General features: G+C 34.9%; 1 protein-coding gene across 1 annotated transcript in view; it reads left to right on the top strand.

Annotated features, from left to right (window-relative positions):
* The first annotated feature begins 1,233 nt into the window (after positions 1–1,233).
* Positions 1,234–21,433, top strand: part of OVA4 (Nucleotidylyl transferase superfamily protein) — a 24,572-nt gene continuing 4,372 nt past the window's right edge. The window contains exons 1-13 of the mRNA XM_089983567.1: positions 1,234–1,354; positions 1,446–1,583; positions 2,672–2,759; positions 8,558–8,599; positions 9,571–9,660; positions 9,745–9,867; positions 11,751–11,822; positions 12,134–12,246; positions 12,394–12,415; positions 12,510–12,575; positions 17,602–17,658; positions 18,477–18,523; positions 20,817–20,898. Of these exons, the coding sequence (XP_089839693.1) occupies positions 1,287–1,354; positions 1,446–1,583; positions 2,672–2,759; positions 8,558–8,599; positions 9,571–9,660; positions 9,745–9,867; positions 11,751–11,822; positions 12,134–12,246; positions 12,394–12,415; positions 12,510–12,575; positions 17,602–17,658; positions 18,477–18,523; positions 20,817–20,898 (1,008 nt within the window). The 5' untranslated portion in view covers positions 1,234–1,286. The remainder of the gene's footprint in view (positions 1,355–1,445; positions 1,584–2,671; positions 2,760–8,557; positions 8,600–9,570; positions 9,661–9,744; positions 9,868–11,750; positions 11,823–12,133; positions 12,247–12,393; positions 12,416–12,509; positions 12,576–17,601; positions 17,659–18,476; positions 18,524–20,816; positions 20,899–21,433) is intronic.

Genomic DNA, 21,433 nt, shown 5'->3' with positions numbered 1-21,433 from the left:
TTATATGCTGCTGATTTTGAGTTTGAACAATTGTGAACAGTGGTTTTGTTTCAAATTTCTAGATTATTGATTTATATTGGAAATGTTGGATTTGATTTGTGTTTTTTGAAAGTTCATTTTGTGAAAGTTGTTTTGAATATTATCGCATGTTTAATAGATATTGATTTAATCGAAGTTGGGTTTATGGAGAAAGAAATTAGTTTCATTGGAGAACTGGATTAAAAGTGTTTTCTCTGCAGGTTGAACTTTAACATCTAACTAAAACTAAATAAATTAAGTTTTGGTCTCTTTAGGGTTTTATTTGTTCTTGGTTTGAATTTTCCATTTTGTCTCAGTTCTAGTAAACAGAACATATCTCCCTTAATATTAGTCATTTTATAATATTTTTGGATTCTTTGGAAATCTATCGAACAACTCAACAACTTTCATGTTTTGACTATTATGTGATTTGATCGTCTCTATTTTTTGAAAATAGACCTGAACTTATGCTTTAGTTTTATGTGTGCTTGTTTTTTTAGAGTTTTGGCCTAACCTGTCCCGCTTGTGGTATTTTAGTTATAACTCTTTTGTTTGTAATAAAAAATTGTGTGGTTTGTCGATTGTTATATCTTTTGTGAGTCTGCCTCATTGATTAAATCATATTTGGACCTTTCAAAATAAAAAATTCTGAATTTTGTTGTTGAAAAGATAGCTAATTTGTCTAAAACTTTTATGTTTGGATCAATTGCAGATTTGTCTCGGAAACTAATCGTAAACAGTCTGATGGTTGTTTACCCCGAAACCATTTTCTCATAGAATTGTTTGTCTCAGTGGTTTACCGATATCTCTTCAACCAAAGATCTGTTTTAGGCGATTTAGCATCCGTTGGAAAGATAGTTCTATCATGCATCTTTTCCATGTTGAGCGTTTTGTCTGATTTTGAGTTCTTCTGAGCCAAAATCCAGCAAAAACAAAATATGTCTGCGAGCAATTTCAATTTTCAAAAGAAGCTTTTGCATTTTAGCAGATTTAGGGTGTTTGTTGTGGAACTACCTGGGTCCGAATCAAACCCCACCAGTTGACAACCCTAATTGGCAGAAATGAATCGGGAGAAAATGCAAAAGAAAAATGGTTCGTTGACTTGGCAGCATAGCATAATGGTACTTAATCTTAGGGTACTCTCATAGGTAAAGTATCATACTCATGGAGACATACTCGATTTATTATCCTAACAGGAGACTCCCTCCACAAGCAAAGGAAGGGAAGAAGGGAGAAGAGTGAGAAGAAAGAAAGAGGGAAGAAGACGAATGGCTCACTCCGTGCTCTCTCCGTTCCTCTCGTTCTCTCACTGCCCACCTCGCGTTGCCTCTTCAATGTGAGTGAAACCCTCCCATTATTTCCATTTCTCTCTTTCTCCCGCTTTCTTTCTGTTAACCTCCTCGCTTCTTCTCTTTCTGAATGAGCAGAGCATATTGTTGCATTGGCGCTAGCTATTTGAGGATGAGGACGGGCACGGGAAGGTTTCCAGCTCGCAACATCGCTCTGCGGTTGCAGTTCCGGTGCTGTAGCTCCGCCTCCGAGCCGGAAAACCCGGCACCGCGGAGGTAAATCATCGGCATAGACTCTATTTTCCGCTTGAACTTCATCGAATCAGTTTTGAATATCTTAGAAAGTTGGTGGTGGGTTTGGGTTTTGCGTCGTGATTGGTAATGTGGGTAGTCGGTTGTTGTTGGGAAGCGATTGAAGAAGATAAAATGAAGATGATAGGAGTTGTAATTTGAGGTGAATTTGGTGGGTGGGTATGTAAGTGGGCGTACGAGGGCGGTTAGTTTCTCTCCCTCTTCATTGAGCCTTTTCTGAAGAAGACTAAGTAGTTGGTTTGATTCGTGGAAATGAAAGCCAGTTGCTTGGGATCGAGAAATTTCTTCTCTGAATTGCCATCTACTATGTGTGAAATTGAAATCCAACTCCAAGGAACCCAGGATTTCGAAGTCTTTTTGAAGCGTTGGTTCTTCTTTAATTTTTTTGTTGATCATGTTTTTGCATGATGCAATGGGATAAAAGATAATTTTTTTTAATGTTTATACAATGAAATAGAAAATGCATTGCACAACAAAGATTTTAGAAAGAATGACTGTCATGCTTTTCACAAGAAAAGAGAGAAAAAGTTTGATCGTATCATGTGTTAGTCTTCATTCCTGGATTGCAATTGAACTCATAGTCACCCTAACCACCATTATCGATTCAATTTTGTCATTTATTTATGCTATATTAGCAAATAAATAACAAATAATAGTTTCTCCTTCTTCCCTCAATTTTGAGAATGCTGAGTGAAGTGAATAAGTGTTCCTTTTATATGTTGAGGTGGTTATGATTTTTTTTATTGGTTTTGAACTATAAATTATTGAATTCCTATTGCAAAATGAACTGTAGTTATACAACCATGGCACTTGCTTAACTTGGATGAGCCCATCATTTTGACCCGAAAAAATTATTCATATGGAAGCGCAAAAATATGATCCTAACGTCTGATTTCTGGGATGAGATGGTCCAGATATGGGATTGTCTTTTTGGTCTAAGGGAATCCTTGTTATGTAACCATAGTTAATTGTAAAATTTAGTGCCTTACACGAAATAAAAAAGCAACTGTTCTTACTGATGACTATTTGTCAATTGAACTTTTCATGTACAGGAAGAGGGTTGTCTCTGGGGTTCAACCAACAGGGTCAATACATCTAGGGAATTACTTGGGCGCAATAAAGAATTGGACTTTGCTTCAGGTTAGTTTATTTTTCCCTTTTCAATAAATTGAGGACTTCAATATCAATAGGGAATGCAGTGGTGCCTTGTTGAGTCCAAATGTTTGCTCTCATAGCCCTTGCGTGTATTAATGACTACCAACATCCAAGCTTAGCTTGGATCTGATCTTTGACTCTGATATATCAGTTTGAGTCAGGTAAGACTTGTCAACTCAAATAACTGTTGTTTGGGCCTTTGAGATATAGTTTGAGTCAATTAAGACATGTCAGCTCAAGTAAGTGTTGTGTGGGTGTGATCTTGAATGCTCTCTTGGTCAAAAACTTGGCCCAGCTCATAGCTTAAGAATTTACATGGTCAAGGGATTATTGGCTCAAACTAGAGACATATATGAGTCATCCTTATAAGACTTCTGCTAGTTGTGTAATATTGTGTATTTTTTTGTGATTTTTAAAATTGATAAATATAAATTTTAAATTATATATTTATTTAAAATTGACAAAATCATGGAAAATATATTAAAATATAAGTGACGTCAGCTGGGTATGGGTGTGGCCCAGAGCCCACTGACAAGACCTAGTTGAGCTAATTATAATTTGAGAAATTTTTGGTTTTTAACCAGAGTTACCGGAAGCGCCTAGGCGCATGGGGAAGCACGCTTCCCCGAAGCGTGTTTCGGAAGCGTGAAACATCGCGCTTCCGAAATGTGCAGGGAAGCGCGCTTCCCATAAATGGGAAGCGCGTTTCCCTTTTATGGGAAACACACTTCCCATTTATGGGAAGCGCGCTTCCCCCCACGCTTCCCCATTTTTTTCATTTTTTTTTTTGTAGTTTTATTTTTTTCGCTTTCCCCTCGCTTCTGGTTCGCTTCCGAGACGATTCTTAATTTTCTTCTAAGTCATCCCACGCTTCCCGCTTCCTAAAATTTTGAAAGTGCCTCGCTTCCCGCTCCCGCTTCTCGTATCGATTCCCGCTCCCGCTTCCTCGACTGGTAACTCTGTTTTTAACCTTTAAATTTAAGCAAAAATTGAGCGAAATTCAGGCAAAATTTAGGTATGACCCCTGTTAGATCCACCTTGGAATACTGATCGCGTTGGCAACTTGTTTTTTCGAAATCGGATTACGGTTAGCCCAAAAATCACAATTTAAAAAAATAATCGGCCTCTATTTTGACATTTTTTTGGATTGGATCGGACTGGATCCGATCTATTTGATCGAAGTTAATATGGATCTGAACCTAGTCCAAGATCCATATTGACTAGGATCTAGTCCAGGTTAGATCCATATGGATTTGGATTTGCATCTTAGATCTAGATTTGGATTCAAAATCTATCTATGGCCAATTTAAATCTTTAAAATCAACTTTAAATTTAAAATAGGATGAGGAAGAGTTCTACTTAGGGTAGAACTCTACCCCATAAGGCTTTCCAAAGGGGGGCGACACCCTCTAGAATATTTTTTTGGGATAATTTAAAAAATAATTAAAATAAATTATTTATTTAAAATATCTAGAAGGTAGATAAGAGTAGAGTTCTACATGAAGTAGAACTCTACCTAACTAAGGTATTATCTAGAGGGGACGTCACCCCTCCTAGATTAAAACAACTTAGAAAAAAAATATAAAATATTAAGAAAAACTATATAAAAAGGGTTAGTCTCTCCCTCTCTCTAGAACTCATGTTCTAGAGAGAGAGAGAGAGTTAGAGAGAGAGAGAGAGAAAAACAAGAGAGGGAAAATCGTGTAGAGAGAGAGAGAAAGAAAAAAAAGGAGAGAAGAAAAGAAAGAAAAGTAGGAGAAGAAAAAGAAAATAGTTCTTTTTTTTCATACATCAATTGATTTTTTTCGAGTCTTTCCGATCTTCGATCAAGGTACGGGTTTCTCTCTAAATTCTTACATGCAAGAAATACGTATAAATTGATTTATGTATAGGTATTAGAGGGAAAAGGGAAATCAGATTTCATTGTGTCAAATTTATATATATAAATATATAGATTTATTTTTTTATGAATGACGATTTCTCTTATGCATCAAAAATCTGAAAATATGCATATCGATACATTTATGATGATTTTCTTGGCCCTGCATCTAAAAGTATGCATGTAGTTTTAGGCTAGTCAATTTTTGTAAAGTATGTATCTAAATACATATATGTGTTGATTTTTCTTGATTCGCATCTGAATATGCATGTAGTCAGATTTTTAATTTTTATTTCTTATGCTCATGCAAATCTCATTATATATATATTTATATTTATATATATATATATATATATATATATATTCAGGTTTGACGAGTTTACTTGTTCACACAAACCTGGATATATACGTAGATACATATATATTTCAGGTTGGTGGATTTCTATAAATCTGGATATACATGCGTGTGTTTTAGACTTAACGAGTTGTATGTTCATATTCAGATTGTGGAATCTTTTTGGTGCTATCCGGAATTTTGTCAAGAAACCTACTTGGCTTAGTGAATGTCGAGCTTTGATGACTTTAGTTTGTGATATGTTATCGAATGCTAAAGTGAGATTGCCTTTTACACAGTAAACACATTAGCTTTTGTGATTTTTGGTGCTTATTTGAAAGCAATAGTTGTGCTGAACATCAGTCATTTTGTTACATATTTATTCAGAACCATAGTCGCCTATATTGTTCGAGTCAATTTCTCGCTAAGTGTTTTTCTCAGAGTTTTTCTTTTAATAAGTGTTTTTTCTTGCTAAAATCTTGGGAAAATCTCAGAAGTTTAAAAAAATTGAAAAAATATAAATAATGCTGAAAAGATTAGACAATAATAAGTCTTGCATTATTTTTCTTGCAAAAATGCAAAGAAACAAGTTTTAAAAGGTTTTAAAATATAAAAGAAACAAAAGGTAGAAAAGTAGGCTTAAAATATAAAAATAAGTAATTTTCAAAAATATCACATAAATTTCATGATATTATTGTTGATAATTTCAGCTTACCCTAATTACCGATATTATGGTGATATTTTCAAAATATTGGTGATATCAGTGACTATGTTCAGAACTTAGTCACATATGTCAGTCTCGGGCCTTTGGGCTATATCAGCTAGGCAAAATCTTGGGATGTTATGGGTTTTTTGTTAAATCTAAAATCTTGGCACTTAAAAAAAATGAAAAATGCATAAAATATTAAAATATAACACACAAAAAGGAAAAGCCTAAGTTTTGTTTTTTTTGAAAATGTAAAGAAAAAACATCATCTATCCATTAAATGATAATGACCTCGCTTCCATGGTGACCAATATTGGAATAGAGTTTTTACATGATAAGAGCTTTTGATAAAATGAAATTGGTGCTTAGAAAATGGCGTCTTTCATGCTTGGTAGCCATATATTGCCAGAGGCATTAAGGTGATAGCTGGGGACTTGGAACAACTTGTAAGGTTTTTCATTTGATTGCAGAATGTTCATTTAGGAATTTTACATAAAAGGTTTGTTTTACACAATTTTTTTATGTATCTAGCTTAGCTTATTATTTTTGATGTACATAAAAGGCATTGCATTATTAGCACAGGAGAAGCGAATCATGGTTTATTATTTTTTGTCACTTAAAAAAACCACGATTGTCAAGGAATTCTCTCCACATTGAAATGCCCTATTTCTAATGGAAACATGCAGACATGTGTACTTGTACATTAATATAAGGGTTGGTGTTGGACATATTGAGATCTTAAAAACTAGATGCAGGAATACGACTGTGTTTGTGTGGAACTGTGGACTGCAGAAGAAAGAAGGTAAGACCAGAGTTACTAAAAGCTTCTTAGATAGGTGGGAAGCTCGCTTCAGAAGCACAATACTCCTTGCTTCCGAAACTTGATGAGAATCTCGATTTTCTCATACTTCTTCTATGCTTTCCACACACTTCATCTATTATTCTTATATGTTCTCTTACTCTACCTTTCATGTTTTTTATGTGTTTCCTCTGACGCTTTTCACTCACTTCTACGTGCTTTTCCTAAATTGACAGTCATCATTTTTAGATTTTGTTAATAATTTAATTTGTACACTAAAAAATCATGAAATTTAAGAATAGTCACTTTTATTTTAGTTTTTATTTGCGTTCCATTTTGATTCCTATTCAATTCTTATATTGGCTTCTTTTATTCCTAGCTTCATGTTTCCTACTGCTTTCACTTCCCGTTTCCGCTTCCTAGTCTGGCAACCTTTGGTAAGACATATTTGAACATTGAACTGGAAGAGAGGCTGTCAAATTTGTAATGTAATATATGAGACTAAAACTAATAAAATGCTATGATTTATTGTGTATTTTTTTCTTTGATGATTAAGTTTGTATGGTTTTTATATGAAGCCACAAGGATGTTCATAGTTTTAGGCAAAATTAACAAGATTAACCATAAAAGTATGTTTAAATAAAAATGAAAGTCTAAAGCTAAATTTTACAAAGAAGCATTTAATACTTAATGCAACTGGAGTGTCCAGAAGAAGTGTTTTAGGTATATGATGTCTCCACCTGTCAAACCTGGACATGGCTAGGTAGTGGAAGTGTCCAGGTAATATATATGCCGATAGACAGTTCTATTGACTGTTTCCATTGCATATATAATTCTAAACTGTGTATTGATAATTCGTCTTTCATAATTTCCTTCAGAAAATGTATCAATTCACAAGCTAATTTTGTATTTTTTTTATTTCTAGAGGCTTACCTATCCCGAGGGCTCTTATCCCTCTATATGGATGAGGGGAGGATACCACAAGACAACCTATGTCACACGGACTCGGCTTGGGAGGCGACGCACCCGCGTCGACACGCCCCAACACGGGTGCGGCTTTGGACACGGGCCGGACTCGGTCAACGAAGAGTCAGACTCGGTCAACGCACCGGGACAGAGTCTGTCCATGTTTTGGACTCGGTCAATGTTGACCAAGTCTATTTTTGTCCATTTTTAGGACAAAAAATGTATAAAAACTAAAAAAAATATCTTTTATATATTTTTTTAAAAATATATATACTTCTGTCTTTAGCAGAGAAAGACTGTGCAGCTGCACAGTCTTTAGCAAGACTGAGTCTTTACCCAGACTGTGCAGAGCACAGTCTTTAGCGCTAAAGACTGTGCAACAGCACAGTCTTTATATATATATATATATATATATATATATATATACCCGTGTCCCCGTGTCCAAAATTTTTGAAATTGAGCCGCACCCGCACCCATGTGACATAGAAGACAACCATTGATATCAGATAAAGCCATATTACAAATTGTTGTAAAAGTCTGAGCTGGTTTGTATTCTAAGTTTCTAACAAATGCTGGACCTCATGTCCACTTCTTCATGGCTATTGTAAGATTTGCCTATATGAATAATATTTTCACTGCATAATAAATTATGTTATAACATTTGCCATCATGCTATCCATTTTGGTTGAACTTATGTAAGATTCTGGATGATAGCAACCCTTTTCAGAACTGCCTGCCTGAATTTATTAAAATTGAAATTCACATATGAAGCTGTCTCATCCAGTATAAGCTTAAATACTTGAATATATCATGCCTTTATTACAAGGACTAATACGGACTTGAATTGGTTGTTTTACTTTGTTGCTATGGTGGACGTACTCTGTCTGGTTTTATTATGTATGTTGAGGATGGATCTCCATTTCAAATGTTTCATGTCCATTCTGCATTATTTTTTTCATGTAGCCTTTACGCTAACTATTACACAGTCATGAGGGATAACCTGCTGAAGCAAAGATTTTAAGTTATCAAAAGTTGCAATATTGAGATTCTTAACTGGTTTTTGCTATGTAATGACCCTTTTTTTTGCTTTTTACATCAGAATACGTATGAAACACTCTTCTTTATCGTGGATCTGCATGCGGTATGTATCTACAATTTTTTAAAATTTCTTTTATGTTTTTGTTAGGCCTCTTTTCTTGAGGTGCTTTCTATTTTTTACGAATAGCATCTACCTTTCCCTAATCAAGCCTTTTCTTTTGATCAAGGTTGTAAAGTGCATACAGTAGTAACTGGTGTTGAAAATGTCAAAAACAATACTGCATTGTATCATATTTTAAAAATCACATCTTGTAAAAAATTGAAAAAGAATAAGAAAATTTTCATAATGCAGAGAAAAATGCTAATAACTATAAAATAAAGCTAGGTTATCACATAACAAACAGCAGTCAACTGCCCCAAAGGGGTTTGGCGAAGTGGGATGGGGCCTGGGCCGCTAGGTAGGCCGTCTAGGTTCAAATCCCATGGGCGTCACCCCTTGCGCAAGACAAAGCGTGGTGAATCCCTGGGGGGAAGAGGTAAGCCCACAAAGTTTTACGCTGCCAGGACAGTGATTGTAAGTACGGCAGGCAGATCCATTGCAGCTAGGTCTCTGATTCTGGGGCCGTTTCTCCGTGTAAATATAAAAAAAACAGCAGTCAACCACATAAACCATCAAACACCCACGAATCAAGATAATAAACTATTAACAATATTCATGACTAATAAGAAAAATGCAAATTATCCAATACTCTGAGGATCCAACAAATAAAGCAAGCCAATAAGTCACAACTTACAGCAAAGCTTTTAAGACTCAAGTAAATACAATCAATCTAAGCGTTTAAGACTTAGAGTTTTACAATCCAGATATTTGAACAAATTAAAATATAGAGAACATCAGTCAACCACAATTATATAAAACAATTAAACAAAATATAGTATGCTAGTTTCTGTGCTTGGTTGTGGGAGTTAAAGATAGGTACTGTACCTCAGAATTGTCTCAGACTCTTTAGTTCTTTTCTGCAAATTTTGGATCTTGACATCTTTGTTTATAGCCACTGTTACTTGTATTCCCAGATAACTCTGCCATACGAGACCCAGCAGCTATCAAAAGCTACAAGGGAAACTGCAGCAATTTATTTGGCATGTGGTGTTGACACTTCTAAGGTTTAAGGCCATATTTGAATTTTGCTTCTTGTTCTACTTCACTCATGACAACCATTTAAGGGGAGTTTCTTTTCGTTCTTGCAGGCATCTGTGTTTGTGCAATCACATGTTCCCGCACATGTGGAACTTATGTGGTTACTAAGTTCTGTCGTACCAATTGGTTGGCTAAACAAGATGATCCAATTCAAAGAGAAATCACGCAAGGCGGTGCGTTAGAGCTGTATGATGGCATCTCATCCCTGTGTTTGTCTCATCAACAACATTATTCCTTGTCCATCCACATTGGCAGCTAGCTTTTGTTTTATGTTCCATTGAAATCCTTATTATTGTTGTGGGATTGTTTATTAAAGTTTGGCTTCATATCATTCTTGTTTCCTGCTTTCACTATAGTTAAAAAATGAATCTTGGTCTATGTCCTTTGCATGATCATATGCTTATACATTAAATTCTCTGTGAAGAACTTAAAAGAAGCTTTTTCTTCGTCTTTCTTCTTAAGTGGTCTGACATTATTTTTTTTTTTGTAAATCTGTTTTTTTGGAAAAAAATTGCTACACAAACTCCTCTCCCTCCCCCCAATATTCTTGTACATATTGACACCTTGAATTGGAAAATCCTGCATTACTACAGAAAGATAATATAGTAAAATACATAGACTCCTATCAATGTATGTTTTTTTTTTTGATAGTCAAGCTGGGGAATAATCCTTATGTATGCTTAGTGCTTAGTAAGAGGATACTATAGTAAAATGCATGGGCTCCTACAATGCTTAATAAGAGTACTTTTAATCCTCTGATCAAGTTCAAGGTATACAAAAGTGCCTATAGGTTGTCTCTATCATAACATATGAGTTCTTCTGTTCGTTCATCATCTTTCTTTTTCTAACAAAAAGAGTATGATTTTGTGCCTTTTTCGAGCAAACTGAACACCTTGAGATGGATCATCATTTTTATTCGTGGCATTTTGATGAGCCATCTATACCATAAGTGCAATATGGTCTTCATCGGCTGTGTTTTTCACAATGTCCTTTTCCTCTACAAGCTAGTTTTTCATTGATCTCACTGCCTTTTCCCTTTTTTGTGCATATTTGAGGTATTCTTGTTTTGTGCCTCTATCTTGAGTGCAGACCTTTATTCTGCTTGCTGTAATGTGCTTATTTATGTATGTACTAATTTTATGAGATCTACTTGATTTTTTTTATTTGCATGTATTTAGATTGTTAATATATATAATTAAATTATTTTACCCTCTATGTACAATTAAGTATTAGACAGCTTGCTGATAGATGTGCTAAGTTATTTTGTGCACCATGCTTTTGTCACGAAATATTAAAGAGAGAAAATAATGTCACAAAGTGACTAGCAAATGCACAAGCACACAAACAAAGAGCCACTAATGGGCAAGAATACAACAAGCCACAAAGTGGCACAAAATGAGAAAGAGAGCTAAAAAATATAGGAACATCTATTGAGAAAAGCTTCAAGAAGCTTAAAGAATACATGGGGCAAGTCCCCTTATTTATAGATACACAAAATGGGACCCAAGGAGGGGCTCCCATAAAGTCGTTGGAGCCCCTCCAACGGTCATCTCCAATGTGAAAAGGGAAAAAAAGAAAAAAGGAAAAAGCATGTTAAAAAAAGAATATGCGTGTTACAAGGAAATGACTATTTTACCCCTAGTGGGTATTACAATATATATATATATATATATATATAGGAATTACAATATAATTTAACAGTTTTGTGTTTCATGATTTCCTCAAATGTTATTTACATCCATTTCTTTGAGGTTGATTAAAGACTCATATTACATTCACGTGTATATAATGCTTTACAAAGTTAAATGTGTTTCAAGTTGATTATCTATTGATGATACTATTTCAATTTCAGAAAGTATGTATTGCAGGTTGATCTCTTAATTTTGTTTTCTTTGTGGTTGTGATGGAATAAATGTATGCCTTATTTGACTCTATTATTTGCTCTAATATATTTCACCCAGAGATTGCAATTACTTTTTTTTTCTGTTGTCATCCAGTTTAAATGTGAGTCTGTGACAACATATACAATTGAATTTACATTTCATGATTCTTACAGGGAGATGAAAATGTTGGAGCCGCACTTCTGACTTATCCTGTTCTTATGGCCTCTGACATCCTTCTATATCAGGTGTGGAAACTGCTCTCTTTGCATCCACTCTCCATTTTGGTGACTGAATGTGCAGTTTCTCAGAGCAGCTTCGGATGGTTCTTTTATTTATGTTAGTAATGACATGCATCTTCAATTCCTCATTTACTTCATAAAGTACCTGTCTTGTTCAATAAGAATAGTTTATGGAAAATGTTCACTTTTAAGCTTCTTATTTTTTTCCAATGTAAATACTTTTCGTTGCACATTTTAAATGCTTCATTCATTGTTTTAGTAAATTGACTTTAATTGAAAGAACCCATCTTCTTACCTACTTTAGGATGTCTCTGCAGGCTGACTTGGTCCCTGTTGGTGAGGATCAAAAACAGCATCTAGAATTGACACGTGAGTTAGCTCAACGAGTAAACAATCTATTTGGAGGAAGGAAGTGGAAGAAAATGGGGGGGTGAGATTCTCAAACGTTCTTCAAGCTAATCAAAATCTTTTCATGAAGCTTCTGTTCCACGTTTTTTCTTCCTTGTCTTATCAGTGTAATTACTTTCATGTTCTTGCTTGTCTCATCAATGTAATTACTTTCACGTTCTGGTAGCAGAACAGGAGGTATGCTTTTCAAGGTGAATTTATTCTCTTGGACTCTCAATTGATTTACTTTCCTTGCTGCAATTTGATGAAATTTATATTTGATCTGAATATGCCTACTGTTTGTAGATCCCTGACGCACTCATTCCACCTGATGGAGCTCGTGTAATGTCTCTCACTGATGGTCTATCCAAGGTACTTCACATATGTTTTACCTTATTGTTCAAATAGTTATCTTTACTGGTTCTCATGCAAACTGGAAGTTTAGTATGAATGACTGATTTTGTAAAGCACTGACATTTTCAAAGCTCCAGTTTATGTATTACAAATGTCATTCACTTTTATCTTGTCATGATCAGAAATCTTTTATTTTGAACTTCTTAGACACTTTGCATGCCTCTTGTTGCATTAGTGCTGAAAGGGAGAGATCAATGAATATACAAACCGCTGGTCTGATGAGTAACTGATGATCAATTATTTGAGGATGAATTCAATTATATAAAGTTTTTCAGGAATCAATCAATGGATGCAGGACATATTAAGTGAAGATAGAGAAATCTTGGTTTGTCTGTGGCTAACTCTTCCCAACATTTAGAAAGTCCAAAAAGAAAGCTGAAAGTATAATTTAATTCTGACTTGAATGGTAATTCTCAATGTCCATTTAATATAATGCTATTTTATTATGGATCTAAATATTGGATGTGCATTTATGGAGCATCTGGGTGATACTCAAACTATTGATGATGGATCTCTCTCTCTCTCTCTCTATCTGTGTGTGTGTGTGTGTGTGTATAGTGGGTGGTAGCTGCCTACTGAAATGAAAAGGGCGGAAGTAAAATACACAACCCAATAAGGGTAAATAATAAACAAAAGAGTACACAAGCACTTAGTCCACAAAGGGACAGTACAATCAAAAGAATACAACAAAAGACACTAAGAGCAAGCACAAGACATAAAAAATATGTTATTCTCACTTAAAAAATGCTTTAGAAAAGCATTAAGGAAATTACATAGAGAGTGCCTTTAATTAGGCACTTAAAGACACAAAGGGGCTGGTCCATCTAGTCATTGGACTAGCCCAACAATTATATAAAAAAAAGAAAATACAAAAATAAATTTGAAAATTATAAGAAAGAAAAAAGACAGGTCAGTCCTTAAAGGACTGTCACCTATTACAAGGTAAATGATTGAAATATCCCCGACAGGTATTTCAGTTTACAAAACAGAATATATATATGTACAATGACAAATTCATTCATAAATTTCAGAAGAATATCACAAGCAACAACTTACCACGAACATTTTACCATCCAAGCATTCAACCGAATATCATTCAGAAACAAATATCATGCGAAACCAGATAAGCATGAATGCATGAACTAATGCTCAATAGTAAAATATGCATGATTCAATGTACATGCATGAATAACTTATCAAGTTATTTATCAGAGTTGATTTTGCATTCATGTCCCTATTAAATGCACACAAGTTTAATTTTCACTTTTCTTTAAATACACGGATACTTAAAAGACTCAAAACCTTGTACTCCAAATAAAACACATTCTTTATTGCCTTGAAAATAAACAAATGTGCAATCAAACCTATTACAAATGTTCAAGCGAAAATAAAAATTAATACAACCTAGAATAAATAATTGGCCTAATGCCCTACTAAAAAAAATAAGTCTTTGTCTGCTTGCCAACTACCTCCTCTTGTCCTCGTGTGTACGGGCGTGCCTCGATATGTCTACCGCAGCCCTGGTTCCACCTAAAATCAATCAGCTCACGACACCACCTGCAAAACACAAAACAACCATAAAAACAAAGACAAACTAGACGGACTGTTCTAGCTACAGTTAGTCCCAATAAAACAATAATTGAAATGAATCTAGTTATAACAGATTGCTGCCACTAAATCTAAGAAAATAAACGACTTTAACTAGGAAAAGACTAGGTCATGGTTTTGCCAAAAACGGATTTCATAGAACACGTGAAACTCAGTTTCGGTTTTATAAAATCTGCTCAAAACCAGATTTTTATCATCAAACTCGCGTGAATCTTTTGCAAAACCGTTACCCTAACATGCTGACCGCTAACTAACATGCTAACCTAATATAAAAAATTAGTAAAATTAATAATCAACCACTAAAACTAATTAAAAATCGACACAAAATAGGTCTGGCCGACCGTTTGTAGCTGATCAGGCCTGGCCGGTGGATTGGGTTGGGCCGATTGGTTGCCCTAGCTGCCGGTTTTCAAAACCAGATTTGAACAAAAATAAAACTTGAATTTTAATGCTGAAATAAATGTTAAAAATCCCTAATTTATATGCAGCAAAGTAAAAATCCCTAGTCTATATTCACCTAAACTAAAGAAAGTGTACGAAAGAGCGTACCTTTTGGCATCTCTGAGGAGCTTGGGGGAGAAGAGAGCAGTCTGTATCTGTTCACGCATGTGGTTGCCTTCCTTCCGAGTTGAAATCCACAAGGTTCACCATTCTCTCGATTGCGCATGGCCTTCTTTGCTGAACAACGAATATGGGAGAAGTGTGTTGGAGAAAAGAGGATACTGGCTAGGGAGAAAGGAAGGGTTCGACCAGCATCATGGCAGTATCTAGGTTGGAGAGGAGGCTTCAATGGCACCACGATCGAGGTAGGGCCTTGGGTAAGAAAGGGGAAGAGAAATAAGGAGGGGGAGGAAATTCCAAGGAAGCAAAAACGCCTCTCACACGTCCCATCATAGCTTATATAAGCTATTCTAGGGTTAGATAGGTAGTTTTGTAAAATTATTAAAGAAAGACTTGTTTTTCAAAATTTACAGAACACCTCAACTCAACAACTATTTTCTAAAACAACGTTAGAACTTATACTAATTTTAAAAGGTGGTTGACGCCCCACTAGGGGTATTTAGGTATTTTAGGCCTTCTAAAGAATGGATCAGATCTCAAATTTTGGATTTTGACTGATACCTCGGGATTTGATCTGAATACCTCCAAACTTCTTCAGATTGCTTGTTTTAGCTCCGTTTTTCGTGAAATTCGAACCAAAGCTTTCCTACCAGAAAACACACGTAAAACAACTAAACATGGGCATTTAAACATTAAATATGCACAAAATCATGCATAAGAATATATAAAAATATGCGTAAAATATGCACGATCAATATACATGAATCTGATCCGTGGATTGCACTTCTCTTGTTATGGTGGATACATGTATATAATTCTGAGTGTGTACATAAACCGGACCAGCAATGGTAAATTTACTGTATAGTTGATTTGAGTATATGGAATTGGTCATGTACATAAATCTGATTGGATTATATATTCTATTTGAGATGATACATAAATTTGATCCTAAATGGATCAGTTTGCAATTGTGCATGTCATACACATGAATCTGAAATTTATTTGATGTTTGCATGATTGTGATCATATGCATGTTTGGTTGGTTATATGCATAGAATTGATCATGAATAGTGAGGTCTGTAAGCATCACATTCACATGCGTATATACTTGGCTTAATGTGCCATTTTGTGTGTTTTGAATGTGTATTGTGGACATGTTTGGAATCACTGTGTGTTGCATGTTCATTGAAGTTTTGCAATTTTTAATAAATCACTTTTGAGATATGTGGGTGGTCAGATGTGAACCACTGCGGGCGATGTATGTTAGGAGCATGTGTTGCTCCAACTGTTGTTGATTTTATTTGTGCATTGTAAAATTTATTTATGAAAATTATTAGTTTTTCAAATTTAATTACACTGCTAAATTATGAGGGTCGAGGCCCAAAATTGTTTGTTTTGCATATAGATTTGCAAAACGGTTCTTGCGTAAAGAACTTGAAATTTGTTTTGAACTGGTATAAGAGACCAAACAATATAATTAATCTCTTCTTTGATATTCCTGCCGCAGTGTGAGAATCTTGGATGACGGTTATAAGGGACCGTGATGATACTAAAACTCCGTGTGTGATTGTGCCTCTGAACTTGATATAATGGTTCACCTCCCAGCCACGGTTTTAGAGAGGTTTAACTACTTTGACTGGGGGGTGTTATTGTTGACTTAGGTTTAGTTATTAGTATACCAAGAAAGTGACATCAATGACTGAGGATTTTCATTGATATCCCGACATTAGGTGAAGTTTTTTTATATGGGTCGAGGAACAAGTGTGAAACCTAGTAATAAAATACAAATTATGTGTTAAGGTACAACTGAGAGCCTAGCTTGAACTTCGGGAATTGTGCTCGTTTTGAGTATCTGCGGGTTTAAGGAAAAGTGAAAATTAAACTTGTATGCATTTAATAGGGACACACATGCAAAATCAACTCTGATAAATAACTTAATAAGTTATTCATACATGTGCATTGAATCATGCATATTTTACTCTTGAGTATTAGTTAATGCATTTATGCATATTTGGTTTTACATAATATTTGGTTTTGTATGATATTTGGTTGAATGCTTGAATGTTAAAGTATTTGTGGTAAGTTATTGCTTGTTATTCCTTTAAAATTTATGCATAAATTTGTTTATGTTATTTCGTTTACTGTTTGGATTTTTAGAGTAATTCGTACGAGGACTTTTGTTCTTACCCATTTTCTTAAAACTGTTTTACAAGTACAAATGCTCATTGATGTCTCAGACTGGCTAGTTGGAAGCTACGAGAGTTGTGAGTGTTGTTCTGGGTTCTGACAGGATGACTCAAATTGACATAGACGATTTTGATAGTTTCAGACTTTTGACTTATGATTTATTCAATTAATAAAGTTTTATTTATTACTTCAAGTTGATTCAATGCACGGTATGATTTGTGGTTTGGTATATTAAAGCTATGATGCCCCGGATCCTTGGGTGAGTTTTCATAATTGTTTAAAAAAAAATTACTATTTTTACGAGGATCAATCGGGGTCATTACAGGGACACTTAATATGCATTATAGAGGACAACCACAAAGACTTTGCTCGTTGGACTGTCCAATAGAAAGCAGGCAGTTTGCTCACAGCCTCAGCCAAATGAAAAAATTAAGTACTTTATTTTTTACTTGAATTATGACTTTGAATTTTGATGTTTTATTGACTTAGATAAAAGTAAAAATTGATGATTAATATGTTTTGTTACTTCCTCTCACATGATATGTTATATTGTTCTTTGAAAATTGTTAATTGTTCATTTTTCTGATACTAATGTACTAATATTTTTTGCCTCTCCTCTTTTGCATAGATGTCCAAGTCTGCACCTTCTGATCAGTCCCGCATCAATCTTCTAGATTCAAAAGATGTGAGTCCTGCATTTCATGATTTCAGATTTTATTTATGTCAGTTATTTGACTTCATCAATTTCAAGTAGGTTCATGTCAATCACTTTTCAGTAAGCACACATTCAATCCAATATTCTGGCACTTTTTTACTTGAATGGATGGACAGACGAAGCCATGGACAACTTTTAAACTATTGCAGCTGATGCAAAAATGCTGAAAAGTGAAATTTCTAGCTAGCCATTATTAAAGATATTGCCTTTATCTCCTGAAAAAGAAATGTAGTTTTCCATTCAGCTAATGAAGTTTTTCTAAGATCTATTGCAAAGTAGGCCAATTAAGTACTGAGAAGTACCAAATTGGGTTGTAATATTTTAAAACTCAATTAGGTACCACAAAACGCTTTAGCCTATTGGAAGCCATATTTTGGTGTCAGATGTTTCTTTTCTCTTGAATTTAGTTTCAGGATATAGTCATAGTGTTCCTTTATAAAGAGAGCACCATTACGATGGGATTGTGTCGTAGCAGAATCACATTTCTATTGATTGACATTTTTTATATATCAATCTGTAAAATATACTTAAGGAGCAAGGATGAATTTCACATGCAATGGTCCTGGCAGAAGAGGAAGGGTTTAATTCTTTCTGATACGAGAACTCTAAATGAGAGTGTACCTTGTTGGTCCTATTTTTGTATTTTTTTCATGTTATAGCTGGTCTGATGTCAAATATGTCGAAAATGATTGCTCTTTAATTCATTTTTTTAATGTTTGAATTCTATTACAGCTTTTTGTTCATTTCTCATGCATGTTGATCCCCCCCCCCCCCCCCCCCCCCCCCAGATTATTGCAAACAAGATAAAACGCTGCAAAACAGACTCATTCTCCGGGTTAGTTGTCAAACTCTTGGCATGTAAATTTGTCTTTTGCACGTGTTTGGTGGGATCATATTTTGTTTTCATTTGCTTGGTTGTGATCTTAAGTACATTTAGCTGTCAACGATCTAATTTCATGTTTCGTAATTGTTAATCTTATGTTGACTTGATGAGAACTCATGATTTTGTGATAAATGATAACTTGATAAGGGCATTCTTTTCTTAGGGCCTGTTTGTTTCAGCCTATTTTCTCTGAAAAAAATCTATGCTGGCAGGAAAGCTCCAGATTTTCCCACCATGAGTGAAACAAAACACCCAAACCAAAGGGAGGGAACAGTCCACGCTGGCACTATGAGCCCCAGCTTTTCCCTCCCTTTGGTGAGAAAATCCCTTCACACCTCTCCCCTGTGAAAGGATTTTCATGGGAAAGCCATGCTGGCGGCATTTTTCAGAAAAATGTGCTCTTTCCTGTGAAAGTTCACTCTCTTCCCTCAGTATGAAACAAATGTACTGTTACAGATATTGTTACTATGAATTAGGAACTACGTATACATATTTGAAAATTCCATGGCTGTTTCAGTAGCTTCACAGGTTCATATGGTTTTCTTTTTTATTTACCATTTTCAACTTGGGTGTCGGTTCAATCATCTCTTCTCATCTCTGAACAAAGCCTCTGTCTGCTTGTCTCACTGTAGGTTCCATATGTATTTGCAAAAATCTATGTGGAATGCCTGGTGAACATGTGGTGCTTGGAGCATCATGAATGGGGTTTATGTAGATAGTACCTTTGTAATGTGCAGACTGGTATTTCTGTTTCTAGAACTTGGACAATCGTTAGTCTGGTTCATAAGCTAGCTTGTACAAAATGTTCTAGTTTAGTTCTTTCAACTGGTAAGAACAGATCTATGATCCTTTGCTAAGAATTTGAGGCACAAATGGATTGTAACTTTATGCCTTAATTCGCCAAGGTTTCTGCATTTAAAGCCCCAAGTCTAAACATAGTCAAGGTTTATTCCCTGCATCATAGTGCAGTAAGTTGCATAGTGAACTCATACTTTTTGTCATTATTTTATGTTCTTTTATGAGGCCTAAACTGCTTGAGCTTTATGCATCAGGTAGGTGAGGCTTCTGCACCTCAGTCTTAGGTGCTAAACATGCATATAACATATTTCTCACATCAAATTTTTGGAGTGGTGGAGATGCCTTTTTCTTCATTGTCAGTTCCTTTTTGGGCCAATACTCATCTAAAGCATTAGCTGATGGCTGAGGGAGGCATTTTGAAACTGATTTAGAAGCCAAATTATTAGCTCTGATGGTCTCTTGAGTAACCATCTCAACTCTCATTTTTCTTTTATGAAACCTTCCTTTACGTGATTTGAGTTTCAGTAGAATCTGGGCTATTTTTTTCAACATAGAGTATGAAGCAGATCTTAGAATCAATATTGTTATTCTCCAACCATGTGTTTTATGCAATCTCTGCAGTTCAATGCAGTGATACCTCAGATTAGCAACAGCGGCAACTGTGGAAATTTACTAGGATCAAACTGAAGCATCTTGTGGAAAAGAAAACATATGATTAAATGCAGATATAATATAATATCACATTTAGTAGGATTTCTGACATCACGATGTGTAGCTTCCCTCAATGCACATTTGGATATGAATTTTGATAACTGAAATGTTCTAACAATAAGAGAACACTTTAATGTACAAGCCAATGCCATGAACTTCAATTTCTAAGTTGTGAAGTGAAGAATATTTCAAGAAGGAAGAGAATAGCTGAAAAGGATCATAAATTGGTAAGGGTGTCCTATAAACAAGAAAAAATGTTGGAAATTGGAAAGGTCTTACAGTTTAGTCTATCTAGCTCATCCATACCAGGGAATAAAACTCAATATTCCAGTATGTTTGTTTGTTTCCCCTGTAAAATTGGGTGGCATGCAGTGCATTGTGCAAGTCTTTTGTTTTAATGGATGCTAAATCAAATTGTCTTCATATGAATTCAGGATTTATGGTATGTTGCATAAATTTTTGACTCTTAAGTTGCAGCTGTTTAGTATTGGCTTTTTCAGAAACAGCGAAGTTGGTTCACCCTTTTCCTATATTTGTAGAACCTATTTAGGGATTATGGTATGTACACGACCTCCTGGTAATTCCTGGTTATTGGACATCCAGGGTACTGTTTCTTTTAAAACTTGGAACTGTTTTGTGTTTTAGTTTTTGGTATGAAATGGATTTTTTCTTTGTTGCATGTAACTGTTACATTTCTCTTTACCTTAATTTATGACTTGTATTCTTATGTGTGAAGCCTGGAATTTGACAATCCAGAAAGGCCTGAATGCAACAACCTGCTATCAGTTTATCAGCTAGTTACCGGACGAACCAAAGAGGTACTCCTGTTCACGTTGGTGGTTCATACCCTGTACTATGAATATGGGATGTTTGTTTCACTTTAATGAGATGGCTGCATGCTGACTGATAGAGCCTAGCATTTTGAACAATGAAAACTTTTTTATATTTGCAAATCTGATCATTTAAACATATAAATGTTAGCTCTCTCTCCCTCTCTCTCCTAATTTAAGAAATTTCATAGTGAATTCTTGATGCCATATTGCCATACAGCAATCTTGTAGTATGAGTGCAGTTACATTTCTGAATGAATCTTAGCTTTTCTGAATGTCTTCCTGTATCCATCACCATATTAAGAATCTCGTTGAGTGTAACCTTGAAATTTATTCTAAGAGTTTTGTTGTAGTCCTTTATTTCATATTTAGGACCTGTAAAGTTGTAAACGTATTTAGTGATAAACTGATAGCCTATTTGACAACATCCAATTATAGTATATTGCAAAGAGGTTTGCAATGTCTGAAATTGTCTGTTTGGAGCATTTGCATTTCATGTCTGCATTTTTTATATGAAGAACCA

This window comes from Nuphar pumila, chromosome 12 (genome assembly GCF_984573655.1).
Source record: "Nuphar pumila chromosome 12, dmNupPumi1.hap1.1, whole genome shotgun sequence".
Taxonomy (NCBI): Eukaryota; Viridiplantae; Streptophyta; class Magnoliopsida; order Nymphaeales; family Nymphaeaceae; genus Nuphar; species Nuphar pumila.
Note: the sequence above shows the minus strand (reverse complement) of the source record. Positions and strands in the feature narration are given on the sequence as shown.